The sequence below is a fragment of the Clarias gariepinus genome, chromosome 26 (assembly GCF_024256425.1).
Source record: "Clarias gariepinus isolate MV-2021 ecotype Netherlands chromosome 26, CGAR_prim_01v2, whole genome shotgun sequence".
Lineage (NCBI taxonomy): Eukaryota > Metazoa > Chordata > Actinopteri > Siluriformes > Clariidae > Clarias > Clarias gariepinus.
In genome coordinates, this window is record NC_071125.1 from 16823492 (window position 1) to 16841791 (window position 18300).

Genomic DNA, 18300 nt, shown 5'->3' on the forward strand with positions numbered 1-18300 from the left:
ACGTGTTTATTAAGTATAAGCAGTCTGATTTAGGATGTGTAAGCTATGCATACACTTGCATAATAATTGCTATTATACAGTACCAATAAATTCTAGATGATCTTACCCGCAAAAAAAGAATGTTCTTATATGTGTACTTATAACAACCAAGGACAGGAAAACAATGGCTATATTAGATTGCCCATGTGTACATGTCAGGTTGCACAGTTCTTGTTAAGTGCCTTAGCCCTCTGAGCAACCACTGCTGACACATTCATGACCACTCTGTCGATGGCTAACATGAACTACAAAGCTAACTAACTTTTAATACAAGGCTGAATCCCAAATCTCTCTCTCTCTAACCCCTGATTAACACTACTTGGTGTGTGGAACAAGGGATTCTACACTTTAGACAGCAAACTAGCTTTTTATTTTACATTATCGGAGACTCAACCTCAGAACAATTAGATTGTAATTAATTAATTTAATGTACTTAATTCATTTTTTGGTTTGTTTAGCTGAGGCTATTCTAAAATGGAATAATTGGAGACATAAAAATAAATGTATGAGATGTACAGGACTGTTCACCACCTCTGGGGTTTATTCTCCTCACTTTTTTGGGTACACAGTACCAGAAAAACAACTTTCACCCCTGGGTGTAGGCTCAGCAACACCATGTGGCAATAAAATGAAGTCAGCTGACTACCAGAATGTACTATATAAGTGATGAGGTTATCTCACTAAGTTTTTTTTTATTTTTTTATGGCTCAAGTAAATTCCAGGGCTCAAATTCAGAAAGACCGGCTCTGGGAGCATAAGAAATCATTTTGACACAATAACTGACCACCAGATTACATGCATAAAATGAAAGGTGATTGAATTAAGTTTTAGCATGTGCACCTTTTTACTGACAGTATGACTACTAAATCTCAGAACATTGGAAACATAAATGTTTGTGTGAGCCAAACAGAACTCTTTTCTTTTGCCACTAGTGAATAGTGAGTTTCATTTGTCTTTATTAACTTGTTTAGGCTTGTTTTGGCTCACTTGCTTTATTTTTTCTATTCTTTTATTAACAACTATTATAGTAATTGACTAGATTTTAACAAGTTTTATTGATGGTGTTCTTAGTGCTTGACCTTATTCACTAGCTTATTATAACTTATTTACAAAACGAAGCTACGACTTACCTTTGCAGTGATTTTCATCCCATGGATACACACAGTTTTGAATTCCATTACACACCAGTGAGTTGTTGATGCACATGTTACTGTGGCAGAAGAACATGTCAGCCTCGCAGGGAGCTGGAAAAAGAGAAATGTAAATTATTTTTTTATATCAAGCACTGATGCGTGATCTGTTTAGTTATCATAGCAAATAAAAATTGAAGCAGTGAGATGTACAAATGTCGCTCTTTTATTCATATTAATCAGGTTAAAAGGATTTTTCTGTCTAGACATGATGCATAGTCCTCGATTTGAGTCAGATTTTCTAATGAGGTTCATTTCTTTAAATGTCTACGACCGCCTTTGCTGAACCTTCATTTTTTTGTAAATTGAACAAACAAGTCACATTTGTTTTGATCTGAACCCACTTTTATTTATTTTGGTAGACATTAAATTGTCTCAGAATGCACGGCTGAAATCTAAAAGTGTGTTGTGTTTTATTCTAGGCACATCACTAACATTTACAGTAATTAGTTTTGGATTGTGGCTGCACAGTGGTGTAGTGGTTAGCACTGTCGCCTTGCACCTCCAGGGTGCGGGTTTGATTTCCAGCCAGGCTCGATTCCCGTCTCTGTGTGCATGGGGTTTGCATGTTCTCCCCCTGATTGGTAGGTTTTCTCGGAGTACTCCGGTTTCCTCCCACAGTCCAAAGATATGCAGGCTAGGCTAATTGCCGTTCCCAAAATTTTCGTACAGTGGAACCTTAGATGACGAGCATAATTTGTTCCACATAACACACACACTCTGCAGCGCATCGGAAAGAAAAACACACACACCCAAACACTGATACACATTAAAGGCGAGAGAGAAAGAGAGCGTGTGTGTGTGTTTGAACAGGCGCAGTGTCAAATTATGCACGCACACACATAACACACACACTCTGCAGCGCAAGAGAAAGAAAAACACACACATAACACACACACTCAAGCACTGACACACAGTAAAGGCGAGAGAGAAGGAGAGCGTGTGTGTGTGTGTGTGTGTGTGTGTTTGTGTGTGAACCGGCGGTGTCAAATTATGCGCGCGCGCACACATAACACACACACTCTGCAGCGCAAGAGAAAGAAAAACACACACACACACACACACACGGATGTTGATTATACCAGTAAGGAACAAGCACTAAGACCCAGCAGGGGAGATGAATACCCGCAGCGCCAGAGAGAGAAAAAACATTGGCTCAGTTGTGATGACGCGACGCTCGGTGTCAAAACAAGAAGCGCATGCGTTATACATGATACTCGGAGCTCGTAAACCACGACAACGCTCGTTTATTAAGTCAAAATGTATTAAAAATCTTTGCTCGTCTTCCGGAACACTCGTAATCCGAGGTTCCACTGTATTGTGTAAATGAATGTGTGTAAGTATGCATGTGTGCTTTGCGATGGATTCCTCGTGCCCTAAGCCTCCTGGGATAGGCTTTTCAGGTCCCCGCGACCCTGAATCCAGGATAAAGCGGTATAGAAGATAAAAAAGTGAGTTCTGAATTGTATTAATTGTGTAGTGTTGCCTCTGTTTTACACAAGATGTAACTGTCAAATACACTGCCTGGCCAAAAAAAATTATTGGCCTGTATTAAGCAAAGAAAATAAATGAGTTTCAAATGACTTGAATTTGAAATGGCTGGTTTAGAACAGTCAAACACATAATTAACCTGAAAGGGTCAAACTTAATGAAGACATATGGTGGAATAAAACCAGGAATGTAGACGTTACATCATTAAAATGACAGTAGAAATCACAGCTGTGTTTAATAGTAAAAGGAAGAGCATTTTCACTTGTGTGTGACAAGCACATACAGGATTGGGACTAAACTGATAAACTTGATTGTTAATGTGGCTAATAAAAGTTAATAAGAATTTTTTTTCACACATGAATTATCAGTGTGAAAAAATACTTATTGGTGTTTACACCATCAGAGGCCTCAAATTACTGAGATGGTGTGGGGTCCTTATTTGATTAATGTTGCACATTTATTTATTTATTTACTACTGTACATACACACACTGGCCACTTTAGGTACTCCTTGCTAGTACTGCATTGGATTATGATTAATGGCATAGATTCAACAAGCCACTGGGAAAATTCCTTAGAGATTTAGGTCCGTATTGATTGTATATCATCACATAGTTGCTGCAGATGTGAATCTACAATTTTCCTAAATGCCTAGGTGCTCTACTGGTTTAAGATCTTTTGAGATGATTTTAGCATTTAGCATTTTAGCACACTGTGGTCATACTAAAAGGAGAGACATGGTCAGCAAGAATGCTTAGGTATTAAGGTGCCCAAAGTGTGCCAAGAAAATAGCCCCTACACGATTATACCACCACCACCACCATGGACTATTGGTACATGGCAGAATGGATCCATGCTTTAATGTTGTTTATGCTAAATTCTGACCCTTCTACTGTATCTGGATGTTGCAACGGAAATTGAGACTCATTAGACCAGGCAACATTTTTACTATCTTGAATTGTTTAATTTTGGTGATTCCGTGAACTGTAGCCTTGATTCCCTGTTCTTACTTCCAAGAGTGGCACCCAGTGTGGTCTTCTGCTGTTGTAATCCATCTGCTTTAAGAGCATTTAGCCCAAGAACATTTAGATCTTCAGGATATCTCGTGTGTGTGTGTGTGTGTGTGTGTGTGTGTGTGTGTGTGTGTGTGTGTGTGTGTGTGATTAATCTTATGCCTCATCCAGGATGCATACCTGGCTTACACCCAGTGTCCAAGGACAGGTTTAAGATACTGCCACCCTGACCAAGAAATTGAGTGAGTGACACCCCTGAACAGCATAAAGCATTTTCAGTGTGTGTGTGTGTGTGTGTGTTTAATAATAATAATAATAATAATAATAATAATAATAAAAATCCTTCAGGATAGGTTCCACTCCAAAATGTGACCTAGGATACAGATACAAACATTCAAAGTAGTGAACAGATACAGCTTATGGCGATGTGTTAAACCTGTAAAGGGGTTTATCATTCTTTTCTGCACCAATTCCTTCAGTGTGTCTGGGGGCAACCTCACCTGAGTTCAAGCTCTTATCTCTGCACCTCATTAACCATCTCTTCAACAGTTAAAATGGTGGAGCTGATTTTTAACCATATAAACAAAGCTGTGCATTGAAATCCTTTGGCAGATTAATCAAGTAGAACCATAAGAACCAGAACTACCAACAGCAAGGACCATCATGACATCACTTTCAAGCATACTGTGGCAAACGTCTGAGAACTCTGTACAAAATCTCATAAAAACTTATAGTCATGAGTATGTCATAGGGTGTTGGGGTAGGTCAAATACAAACATCCTGGAGTGGAAAGGAGGTTATTTTTTCACCTTTTGTAATATTTTATCATTTTAGCAACAGCTTAAACTTAAATGATTTTCTAAATTATTCATACTAGTCTTTTTTTTTCGGGTTGTTTCCTGTTAGGGGTCGCCACAGCGGACCATTTGTCTCCATATAACTCTGTCTACCACATCTTCCCTTGTCACTCCAACCTCCTGCATGTCCCACCTCACCACATCCATAAACCTCCTCTTAGGTTTTCCTCTTTTGAGCCTGGCAGCTCCATCTCAAACATTCTCCTTGTGAGTTGACAGTAAAAAAAAAAAAAAAAAAAATATTGATGACTGCACCTTTAAGGACTTATATTTACTCACAGACTTTGAATAGTCTTATTGAATTTATTTTGCAAGCTTTAAGCCAGCCTAAGGTTTTGATCACTTTTCCTCTGTGCAATGTTTGACTGTGAACTGAACCTTACCTTCTGTTGTTTACCTGTGTGTTTTGGAAACCCCCTTTGTTCCTGTTTGCCATACGGTGATTATTCACCTTGGCCTGTTCGACGCCTTTGTATTTGCATTGTGATTTGGATTTGTCTGCTTACCTCGTAAACAAACATCTGTACAGGAGCACTCTTTTCAATGTGTTTGAGATGGTTCAAACTTTGATGTGGATTAAATGCTTATATCGTACTCTACTACTGTTTTTACTGAATGAAAATCACCTGATTACATAAAAGTAAGGTAAAAACAAAACCATAGTTACACTGTGTAGTAGATGCTGAAAACACAATGGTGTACCATTAGATTCTGTTCGGTTTTACTTATTTAGTACTTTTAACAATGGTCATTGTCCCATGAGTGACAGGAGTTACAGAGTTTGAAGAGTGAAAGGAAATATGTATAAATCATATTTATCTAATTGTCCCTTGAGTGTTTCTACATTTTTTTTCAGCTCGGAGAACTCTGTCTTTCTGCATGTATCACTTAATCTATCTGGGTTTTCAACCTGAACTTTTTCTCTTGGATCTGCTTCAAGATCAAACTCTATAATCTGAGGTAAAGGATAACTAATTACATTTACTTTGTTACTGTACTTACAGTAAGTACAGTTCTCATGTATCTGTACTTTACTTTAGTTTTTTACTTTTACCCCATATCTGTACTTTCTACTTCACTGTTGATAAAGTACCTATAAAGGTAAATTAATTTGGAATTTCACTAAAGTACACATGTAAATGGAGAAATCTCTACATTTACTCAAGTATATGATTTGTGTCCACCACTGTCTATAACTGTCTGCTTTTGAATACCTCCAGAAAACTGACCTGAATTATATTTGTTTTGTTTTTTGTGTATATTAAATCATCATTTTAACTGAATATTACAGCATTTTTGTGATTTTTTTTCCCTAAAATAAAAATGAAAATGAAGCTATTAAAGTTACAAGCATTGTTTTAAATATTGGTAATCCATTAATTTAGACAGGACTTGATTTTTCATTTCTCAATGTCCAAAATGTATTTTATAAATGCTTATATCAATACATTTGTGGTTTGTTTTCACCTTGGTTTTCTATATTACCCGCAATGTCAGTGGGACTTAGATCTCTCTTCATCTTTACCTAAAGAGCCAGCTGCAGCAGTGCTTTATTACTATGATCTATATTAAGGGCAGTGGTAGCTCGAAGGGTTAAGGCACTGAGTTACTAATCAGAAGATTGGAGGTTCGATCCCCAGTTTCACCAGGTTGCCACTGTTGAGCCCTTAAGCAAGGTCCTTAACCCTAACTGCTCCAGGGGCACTGTATCATGGCTGACCCTGCGCTCTGACCCCATTTACGCTGAAGTATGCGAAGAAGCAATTTCCTTTTGGGATTCATAAAGTCCTAATTATCTTATTATTAGTAGTATTATAATCCAGTGTCCCAGCTCCTCATCTACAGTATAAGAAGCTGAGCCGTGTTGCTGCTGTAACTTTGTACAACTGCAGCAAACGGATCTAGTGTATTCTGGAGTTTTTAACATGTTTGCTGTCCATCATGTCCACAATGATTTAAAAAAAAAACCATTATATCTAACACTGATAGGAAACAGAGTGAGAACACTGGTACTGACACTGAAACCTGACCTGTAGCACTCATATTTGAAATATGAAATAAATGAATGTATACCCACTAGCAGTCAAAAGTTTTATTGAGACTCACAACTAACAACAGCTCATTAAACAACCACTACTAAACCAATATATATATATATATATATATATATATATATATATATATATATATATATATATATATATATATATATATATATATAAATGTTTATGCATGTGTGTGTGTGAACAGGAGAAGACAAGGTAGGGTGTATATTAACCATACTGTCTGGTGGAAAATCACCATTAGTCATGCTCCCTGAATGGTCTAGTCCTTTTGTGTCCTGTCACATATGAATCATCTCACAAAGGCAGTCTGCTCATTAGGACACCAGTCATGAGGACAAAGACTCAGAATTAGCAAACCCTAATCTAACAGTTGTACTCTAATGAAAGGTGTATTAATGAGCTGCTAAGCTAAATCAGGTGCCTAGGAGCAGGAAACACCCAGAAGTGAAAAGACACAAAGAAGGAGATCTAGCGTAGCAGGATATAAGGGTGGGGAATTACTGCGTTGAACGTGTGCATTTAGAGCACGTATTGAATTTAAAAAAAAGGACTATCTTAAAAGCATCCCAAGACTCCATGGCTGCAGTGAAGTATTGATGTTTTTCTCTCCCAAGGAGAATAATCATGACAGAGTATATTTGGATGATTTATTGCTTTAGGTCTGACATGTTTTTAATCACCAAGTTCATCTCTTCACCAGGTGGTGCTGAAGCTCTCTGCTGAAAACTAAAAGTGACTTATTTGCACTCTCACTCATTTACACATCTTTTTTGTTGTTTTGTTAAATTGAATTAGAAAGCATCAACTATAATACAACTACGGTGATAACAAACAGACAATTAAGTGTGAGCAATGTAACAAAAATAGCATAAGGATCTCAAAGGTATTTCTCTGATGTAGTGTTAAAAAATTTAATTGTGTGAAAATCATTCATATAATGTCTTACCTTATTTTCAATATTTAAATAAATGCCAGTAAGCCCATCCTGCATGTCTTTGGAGTGTGGAACATAACTGGAGAACTTGGAGGAAAACCAGCAAGCGACAAGAAAACTCCCAGTGCTCAGACCCAAGAAGCGAATCTAACCCTTGTTGCCACTTTGGTGTTAGTTGGAGGAAATGTATGTTTACTTTTTTTGACTGCTGAGGCTCAACGACATTTGGGGAAATTTCAAGTTCACACTGTTAATAAAAAGCAAGCAATTGCAAATCCCATTTTTATTTATCTATCAATTTTTGGCTTGTTGCAACCTGCTGTACATATTTCATATTGTTGGAAGGTTTTCTAACACTTGTTTACAAACAGTAGTGTTCTGGTGGCAACGGACGTGCTTATAAAGCAAATGTGTTTTTAATTTATTTTATATATTTGCAATGACAAAAATGTGAGAAAAGTAGATTGACCATGCCAAAATTGTGCCAGAAAACCTCACAACCTAAAATAGTTTTTTTTTTTTTTTTTTTGTAAATGAATCAGCATCATAATTTGAGAAGGCACTGTCTGTAGATTGAAAATTCTGGTAAAAACAAAGTCTCAAAACAATTTTCATTGATCCATTGATTTAAACAATTGATATGTCTTGTCGTGTTTTAACATGAGGCATGCGGGAGGTAGCAGGGGTGTTTTGCTGGAGAAGGAATGTAAAAAATAGATGCCATTATAAAGGAGAAAATATATCTAAAATACTTGGCTGAACTGGAGTTCATGTGGCTAGATGTTCAGGAATAAAAAAAAATTATATTTGGAAGAGATGGATGTAACCACAACCTCCAACAGAAAAAATGCAAGGAAAATGAATGAATAGATTGTTGAGCCATCAGAGATTGGAATGGTTTCCCAGCAAGATTGCATTTTAATCTTATAGCACCATTATTTATAACAGCAATCAATCAAACCTATAATAAAACAGATGGTATGTGTGTGTTTGTGTGTGTGTTTGTGTGTGTGTGTCTTACGCTCTTTAAATGTGGTGTAGAGGATGCGGAAGCGGCTGCGGCGGCTGTGCTCATCGGCCCACATACGCACAACACCTAGTGCTGTTCTCAGTGTCACGTCACTGGCCACCGTGCTGCAATATTTACACTTTAGATCCTCAACAGAGCCGCTTCCATCATACACAGCCACGAAGTTGCGCTTACACTCGTTTGAGTTCTGCATCTCATAGTCCAGGAACCGCAGGTAAATCTAAACATAGAGGGGGAGCGAGAGAGAGAGAGAGAGACAGGGAGAAAGAGAGAGAGAGAGAAAGAGATAAATATTTACATATATACTGTACAGTATATAAGCTTTAGCTAATGTGTTGTCCACATCTATATTCTGCTGCAGTTACAAATAGCCAGCCGCAGCTTGATTTGCATCAGGATATCATAAAAAAAAAAAAAATATATATATATATATATATATATATATATATATATATATATATTTAAGAATGTCAGAATATACAATAATAACTAAGTATATTTTGTTTATCACAGACTCCCACTAAGATGTAAGTTTTCTAAACAGGCTCTGTAAACAGGCATAGCAGGATATATAACTTAAAATTCTCTCTCCATAATTGAATTCAATAACTGTAAATATTAAGTTCATTGCTTTTATGCTCCTTAAACAGTTTAAAAACAAACTGATGTTAGACAAAGCCATAACAGAATAACACCCTCTCCTTCACACTTCTTTCTGCAGCAGTTAGAGTTCACCAACCACAGTGAGCTTTCTATCTTTTAAATGAGAATTCCACTCACGAGCATGACCAGCTAATGGAATATTTGAACTCCTACGGAAAAGTGTGTACTGCACCAAGGGAGACAGTCATAGACAGGTCAATGTTCCTGCTGATGAAATCTCTAAACATTTACCTCTCCTGCTGGTCCATTTTCATACTTATAACATAAAAAAAGCACATTAGCCTTATAAGAACTACTTTAGGAACTTGTGAATGTTGATCAGAACTTTTTCAAGTCTGACACTGTCATACATTGTCACAGTGTTGCTTTACAATAATTCCAATGTTTATTAATAATATTTATTATTATTCTTGAGAACATATTTTAACATTGACCAAGGGGATCCAGAATAATAAACTGTCCGTTTAAAAAACAAGCAAAAAACAAAACAACTAAGGCAATACTAAATTACTGGAACTTAGTTACTATTAGTAACTATTCAACACTTTATTAAAACCTAAAGGGATAGCATTGAACCATTACATTTGTGGTCAATTTGTGGTGGAAATTTGGTGAGAAAAAAAGACAACTTATGAACACTTATAGTGAAACTGCCTTAAAAAATAAATCAGCATTAGAAATAAAAAAAAACCATGTTTTACCAGATTTACCCTATACCAGCTCACACAGAGTAATCAACTGGTCTCACGTTGGTCAAACCATGAGACTTTACAGTTGTGATGCTACAACCGAGGCAACAGTAAGGGTTTAAATTATGCTTTGCTGAGAAGAGGGATTAGTTGCCTGTAAAGAGCACTTGTTGACGTGTTAAAATATGGCCTGAGTGATGAACAAGAGGATTTTGCATCCAGAGCTTGAGCATGAATGGAGCACCATGGGGCGTAGTAAGCACTCTAGCATATGGTTGTTCTGTGATATGATCTCTTTTTTGTTTAGCAGGGTTCTTAGAGCTTGTCTAGGAAAATGGATGGCTTGATATGGGTGCTCATGGAAAGGCTGCTATCTTTACAGGCAAGTTTTGTAAGCATATTCTTCCTAAATCCTTGATAAAAAATATGGATAGGACCGGGTTTGTTCCAGCTGTTTCTAGCAGCCTATATGTTGCAATGCGTTTGTGCTTTTTCATTTCTTGTACTTTTCCATGAGGTGGTTGGCTAAATACTCTGAAAAAGATTTCAAACAGAACTTTTTTTGTAAGTGTGAGATATCACCCCTGACAAAGCTGCAGCGCTTGACTATTATGCTTTAGCTGTGTGGAGAAAATTGGTTGTATACTTTATCCTTATTGGACTTAAGGCTTAGTGCTCATATGTGAATTACGAAATCTTTTTGGCTGAGGGAGGTCAATAATCAATCGGTTGTACGTTTTGACACAAAGTACACAGCTTTTGGACCAAAGGATTAAAGGTAATTCTTTGTATGGAATGAAGCACAAAGATTAAAAACTAATGCTAACTCGTGTTAGAGGACACACTTTTTTTTGTCATGAACAGCTAACAGCTAATGCATTATGAGGTTAGGTTTTTATTAAAAAAAAAAAAAAATAGGCAAAAAGGCTAGGCAAAACAGGACAGGCAAAAGGTAACAAATAGCTATAAACTATTCTAGGTCTTTTGGGTTTTGGGAAACATCTCAAGGAAAAGCTGCAGAGAGACTCTGCAAAGCGACAAAACCTGAGCTGTTGATAGGAAATTTGTGTAAACAAGTACAGTACGTCTCATTATGAGGCTGGTGGGGGCAGTAGTAGCTCAGTGCTCAAAGGCTCTAAGGTCAGTTGTTTAAGCCCCAGCTACACCAACCCTTGTGCGAGACCCATACCATGTCTGCTAAAGTGGTGCTTTATCATGGCTGACCCTGAGGCTGGTGGGGGCAGTAGTAGCTCAGTGTTCAAAGGCTCTAAGGTCAGTTGTTTAAGCCCCAGCTACACCAACCCTTGTGCGAGACCCATACCATGTCTGCTGAAGTGGTGCTTTATCATGACTGACCCTGCGCTTTGACCCTTAACTTCAAAACCAGCTGGGATATGTGAAGAACATTCAGTTTGGTCTTGGTTTAGTTAAAGTTTGGTCGAGGTATGACATAGGATTCAGATTTTGTAGTGGTTGCAGAAGCAGACTTGGCAGTCAGAAGTGACAGTAAAAATATCCTTGACATGACATGGGGATAAAATGTTTTGAGAAGTGATCCTACCCCTTCTTCCACTTTGAGTGGATACTGAGATTATATTCTCTACAGTATGCAGTCATATAGTAAATAAAAGGGCAAGCAGTACTATTACAGTTGAAACTGCTGGTTTGGCTTTTGTTAAAATAAGTCATAGAGGTTCAGACAGTGACTAAAAAACATTAACAGCTGAACAGTCAGGTTATTGGCAAACATGCTCAGGCTAAGCATTAATACATTAAGACAAGGTGGGATCAGAATTGGGTATTTAGACAGCTGGAGCAAAATGCAAGGACTGTTTGTGCTATTTCAAGGACTATGTTTTGGATGAGCAGATGTGGTAATCAGAAGTCAAGATTCGTTGTTTCTGTTTTTTGTGATATTCGTTATGTACTTTATTTGATTGCTTGTTGTAAGATCAGTCAAAATAATTAACAACAGTGAAATGTTGCATACTGTTAATTTCTTTTGCACATGCTGATCATATTTGATGACTGCAGAACTGTGTGTGTGCAGGGGGGGAATGCACACAGCCTAATAATGATGCTTGTTTATTAAAATGAAACTATTACAGAAGCAACATCATTGTGATTCTCTCAACATGCTACATATACACACATCATCATCATCAAAACTAATGAGCCGGAGATTCAGCATTGCATTTCGTCAACAATTTGAATGTAAAGTAGTTGTTGCAAAGGACAAATCATGAGTATAATGTGTCCATAAAGAAAATTGTGTAATGCTAAATGTAAAATAATAAAGATAATTTCCAAATTGCCAAAAAACAACACATCTTCTTAAATGTATCTAAACGTGGCAGATTAATTGTTGTTGATAAAAAGTTGCTTATTAAACGGTTTATGGGTCTTACTAACACAGCAGGAACACCTGCTTTATTTATTTCAATATATATTTATATACATGCAGTGATTAATAATCCCACTGGGACCTAAACCTGAAATTAATTAGTCATTTATAAAAATCTTATTACATTTTACTGAAGTAAATTACATGTTTGGGGGAAAATCCCCCAAACCTAATTCAATTCATATTATACAAGTAAAACCTTTCATAACTGTTATGTGCAGAGGGTGGAGGAATATGCAAATGCATTTAAGGGCTTAATAAAAGAGCAGGCTGTCAAACCCAAAACAGCGTTAAATAAACATGCTTCCCAAAACAACGCTCACTCTAGAAGCAGTTTCCTATCTATACCTTTCTCTGAGACATGAACCAGGCAGTTCTGGATTATTAGAATCAAATTCATGCCAGAGCTTTGGATAAAGGATGTCCTGTGCTGGGAAACCTGCATTACTCCTCTAGGCTATGACCCTGCCATTCAATGAAATATAATTTACTTATGGATGACAAGAGCTAAGGATTTCTGCAATGAGTTATGCTAGATTGTCATTGGGGGGGGGGGGGGGGGGTTGATTGGGTTGGGGGGATTGTTGTTGGTAAAGGGTCCAGGTACTGTATTACAGGATTAGGATGGAAAGACGGTGCTAACTGACAGGGGCGGGGAAAGTTAAATCAAATTTAGCTTTCTGGAGCTTCTAAGTGGCCTGTTACCTGCCTGTTATTGAGGTAGCTTTCCCTGATGTCTGATTGCTTGTTTGTTGTTGAAGCATGCTACTTGTTCTAGCCATTCATAAGTGCTTTCCCACATTTGTTGGACCACTTAAATAATCATCAGTCGTCTTCCTGAAGGACACTGGGAGTTTTAACCATACGCAGCCCATTTGAGAAACTGGCCCAATTGTTTGGTAGCACAGTATTTCCAGAGGAACTAACCAAACTTCTGATTGGCCCTTTTAACCTGCTTGTTGGTTTATGTATAATAGGCTGAAATTACACTGACCATTACTTTTTGTTTTTATAAACTCTTGAAGTAAATTAAGTTTCCCCATTACAATGCATTCAGGGATAATGAAGCAACAGAATATGTGGATAGAGATAAGTTCAGCTGTGGGTAACCTAGGCAGTAAAACCTGGTACATTTTGAAAACCGGTAAATAATAACCATGAAGACAGTTTTCTAGTTTGACTTTTGTTTGTCAGTGTGGCCTCGTGCCAGTGCCTCTTACTATCTACCAACTCATTAGCAAGCTCAACCAAGCAGAGGAAAACACAGCATGTGTTCAGCACCATGGTCAGCTCCATCTTGCGTACAGAAGGGGCAGGGTGCCTCAACTCACTGTGGCCAGAAGCAAAACATCACCTACCATCCTGGTGTCTAACCAATGCCAGGCTGGTGAGTAAAAGGCTTTGGGCACAAGATTTATTTTTATTTTCCAGTAGACTCTTTCATAGAACCTATGAGATTATTATTTTGAGGCAACCCACTGAGAAGTTATTTGTACCTCAGCCTTGTTGACTGCTTACTGTTAAACCCTACTGATGGCTATGGGGATATTGGCAAATGTATTAGTATTAGAAGGAACAGTTTGTGGTGCTTTGTAACAGGCAGTGCATATAGAAACCAACTGGTGAGTGTCATCATATTAGGTCACCAGTATGTGTATTTAAGCAGGTGATATGTCCTATAGTTCCCTTTGTGGCTGGAATGTGCACAGTGTTCGCCTATATTATAATTCTTCTTTGTAAAGCTGTAGGCATGAATTATTTGCTTTTGGGCTTACTGTGGCTGTAAATATATAATCTCTTGGTCCATATCCCAAGAAACTGCTCTGAGAAAACGTGATTGGAAAAAAATGTGCTCATTGCTAAGCTTCCTAGGAGTGCCAGGAAGGTGGGACATGCAAGCCAGAACAAAAGGGTAACCTAACATATAATATCAGTCCCAGTAATATATTTTTTAGATATTTTAAATTATGATCACTAAAGAAAATATATGGATATTTAACTCCCGCTAACCAATGCTACCAATCTTTGAGTGCTAGTTTGACTAAGAAAAATATGTGATTTCCTACATCATAATTCCTTTTTGATGGAGAGGGCTTGCTCAAAAATAATGGGATGAATTTGGGTTTGTCTCCAAATTTTTGTCATAGGATCCAAGTTAAAGGCGAAGCAATTTTTCATTTGAAGAGTATCGAGGCAGACACAAATGCAGTAAGTGCTTTAATAAAAGAGCATGCATGGACAGAGCTCAATAAACCTGGGTTACAAAACAAGCAAAGGTACAATCAATATGGGCCCAAAGGCAAAAAAACTGTAGCCAAAGTCAAAACCAGCAAAACTGTGAGCATACACAATGGCTTGGTAAAGTCAAGCAAGAGATACATGAAGCATTTACTTCAAAATATGTCTCTCTGAATTGAGTGGTTAAAATGTCAACCATGCACACTGCTGTGTGTGCTGGTAAGTCGAGTCTCTAGCCAGAGCTACTGATTCTCTAACGATAACACTTTATTTGAAAACACTTTAGAGCTGAGGATAAATGTTTATCTACACAATCTATCTATTATCTATACAAATTATTAGAGAAGCACCAACCCAGTAAGTCAAAGAACAAACACATTTTGCCTTTTTTTTCCCCCTTTTGTCATGACCCTCTTAGTCTTCACACTTGATTTGATGTGTATGGAAACAAAAAATTGCAAATGACATGATCTAAAAAGATCATTACAAATTTTAAAAGCCATTATAAAAACATAAGTAAATAACCTACTGTTGCTATTTTATTACTTTTTTTGCTTATTATACTGAAGAATGATCTGTGCAAGTTTATCCTTAATAGTATAATCAAGTACTATTAAGGATCAAGTTGTCTGATATCAACACAGATATCTAATATCTAAATTATATATACAGGGTCAAGCATATACACCACACTGCTATAACATTAAAACATAAAACATATGCCCAGTATTGTGTAGGTTTCCCTCTGTGTTATCAGGGAAGCTTTGGCCCTTTGGAGCATGACTCTACAAGACCTCTGGGGTATGCTGTGGTGTCCTGCACTAGGATGATAGTGGCAGATCTTTTGAGTGCGGTAGGTTGCGCGGTGGAGCCTCCATTTATCGGACTTGTTTGTCCAACACATCCCAATGTGGAGGCCCGGGGTCCGTTCTTCATAGGTCGCTTGACACATCTGAGATGAACTGACACATCTAAGGTGAGATCATCGTGCTAATTAAGATCTGGCTAAGTTGGTTCTTTGAGCACACCTGTTGTTGATGATTAGTATAGCTGGATTGATTCGTCTAGGATTATTGCGCATTCGTGCGTTGGTTCTAAAAGGCAATATGCATCGAGAGTAGAAACACTGATCACAAGCCCTTTAAATGGTTGACGAAATGGCAAAAGAGTAAGCTTAATTTTTTTTTGTAACACGTGTTATGCGCTGAAATACCGCCTGCCATGGATTGCCCTCCCTACATAATAGCTATCAAATATTATATTAGAACATAAATTCATATGTTAATAGTTTACAAATTACATGAGACAATAAAATAAAATAAGCAATATAAAAATAAATATTTTGTATATAAAAAAAATATAAATATATGTATTTTTTTTTAAATACAACATGTATACTTTTATACTGTTTATTTTATAATACAATTATTTTCGTCCAATTTATTATTATAAAAAATATTTATTTTTATTCTATATGAATATTTCTTTGCATATTTATGACAAACCCCCACAAAATAAATGTGTTACAAAATAAACATTATACAAGAATTAGTATTATTGGTCTTGATGGCTGTCTCGTGCCTAGGGTTTATTATAATAGTAATATCATATTAAATGATAATAAACCTATGAATTTATGTTCTAATATAATATTTATTAGCAATATATATGCAAGATACTTTTTTTTCCCCACGTGAGTCAGTCCGTGTCAGTCGTGCCCTTTAACCAATCAGACCTCGCCATTTCAACTAATCATAACCCGCCCGGGGCGCAGTCTTAATCCTGTTTACTGTACATGAAATAAACCTGCCCCCGAGCAGATTCAAGCTTTCGGGCATGTTGCTATGACAGCAAATGCGAGATGCGCATAGAAGAACGAAACAATCCAAGATCAAATCTAGCTAACTGAGTATCAAATCTAGCTAACTAAGCTAGCGACGTACAAAGAACGGACCCCAGATCAACAATCTTAAGATCTACAATCTGGTAAGCCCTATAAACAACAAACTGTGATACATTGAGTGTTCTGATACCGTACATTTTCTATCATGACCATTGACTTTTTTACAATTTGTGCAACACTGACTTTTTTGTGTGATCAGACCAGATGGGCTGGCCTATTGTCTCCACAGGCATAGATGAGCCTTGAGTGCCCATGATCCTGTCACCAGTTTACAGGTATATAATTGATAATCAATGCCATTCAATTCAACTCACAGTGGTGTCAGTATTGTGGCTGATCAGTAAACATGCACCCACTTAGATTTTGAATATCAGCGATTATGAGAGATCACGACTGGTAGCTTCCATATGCCTACATAAAAGATTTAGTTTGACAGCATTCTTTGGTTTGAGGGTATGGAAAAATCTAAGAAACTCATTGCAGATCTGAAAAATGATATGGTAGATTCACACAGATCAGGAATGTCTATTTATATAATTACAGAATCCAAGATTGGTTTAAACAACTGAATGTAAACAGAGGTGCTGTTCGTCAACAGTCAAGGCAGACTGTTTGCCTCACTGACAGTAGAGCCCAATCATACCCTAGAATTTTCTTCTTATCTAAGTTCTTGTTATTGGGAGTTCTGCCAAGGTCTGGAGGAAGACCCAAACTGTCACCCTCAGCTGAGAGAAAATTGGGTTAGATAGTCAGGAACAACTCAAGAACCATAAAGGCACAGGTCTGTCATGAACTGACAGCTGCTGTGTTGCTGTCTACAGTCAAGTGAATTTTACATTGCAATGGCCCCTTAAGGTTGGGGCAGCAGACCACAATGTTAAAAATAGAGAAATTAGTTGAGTTGTGGTGGCTCAGTGTGTTAAAGCTCTGAGTTACTGATTGGAAGGTCAGCATCTCAAGCCTCAGCTGTGTCAGGGTGCCGCTGTTGGGCCCTTGAGCAAGGCTCTTAAACCTGTTTGCTCCAGAGTTAATAGCTGTATAATAGCTGACCCTGCGCTACTAACAAGAAGTTAGGATATGCGAAGAATAAAGAAATTCACTGTGCAGTAACGTATATGTGACATATAAAGGCTGAACTTATTTAAGGAGGAGTACAGGTGACTCCAAAACCACTGCACTAACCATTAAGTATGGTGGTGGTAGCATAATGCTTCGGGTTTGTATTGTACTGAAAGTGAATTGAATAAGAAAATGGATGACTACCACAGTGTTCTTCAGTATAAGCACAATTCATCACCCAGACATTTGACAAAACTGTGTTTTCAAACTGGACAATGGCCCCAAACACACATCAAACCTGGTGGTGGAAAGGATAAAGCAGAGTAACTTAAGCTTTTGGAGCCTTAACTCTATTGAAAGTTTTTGCACTGTATATACAAGTAGGATCAGTGTTTGGGAAATCGAGTAATTTAATTTGCCAAAAAGACTGGTCAAATGTGTATCCTGAATTTTGCTGGAAAGTTGCTAAAGTTTCACTTTGTATCAAACGTACTGTAAGAAAAGTAATACATTTAGAAAGGCATTATTTATTTATATTATTTATTACAAGATACGATATTAGACTTAAGAATCACTACCTTCATGTTTACTTCGTGGCCTTGTTTACTTGACTGCACTCTAATTAGCCAACTGAGCTACAGTTTTTTAATTACCTCGCTTCTTCCTCACCACTGGTCTGGAATACATTAGCGGTGGACGTCTGTCGTTGAGCAAGCAACCTTTAG

At 37.3% G+C, this 18300-nt stretch overlaps 1 protein-coding gene across 3 annotated transcripts in view; it reads right to left on the minus strand.

Annotated features, from left to right (window-relative positions):
• neto1l (neuropilin (NRP) and tolloid (TLL)-like 1, like) overlaps nucleotides 1-18300 on the minus strand; it is a 115989-nt gene that overhangs the window by 14581 nt on the left and 83108 nt on the right. For all 3 annotated transcript variants that reach the window (XM_053487981.1, XM_053487983.1, XM_053487982.1), the window contains exons 7-8: nucleotides 8611-8839; nucleotides 1170-1283 (exon numbers count right to left, since the gene is read on the minus strand). In XM_053487981.1, the coding sequence (XP_053343956.1) occupies nucleotides 1170-1283; nucleotides 8611-8839 (343 nt within the window). The remainder of the gene's footprint in view (nucleotides 1-1169; nucleotides 1284-8610; nucleotides 8840-18300) is intronic.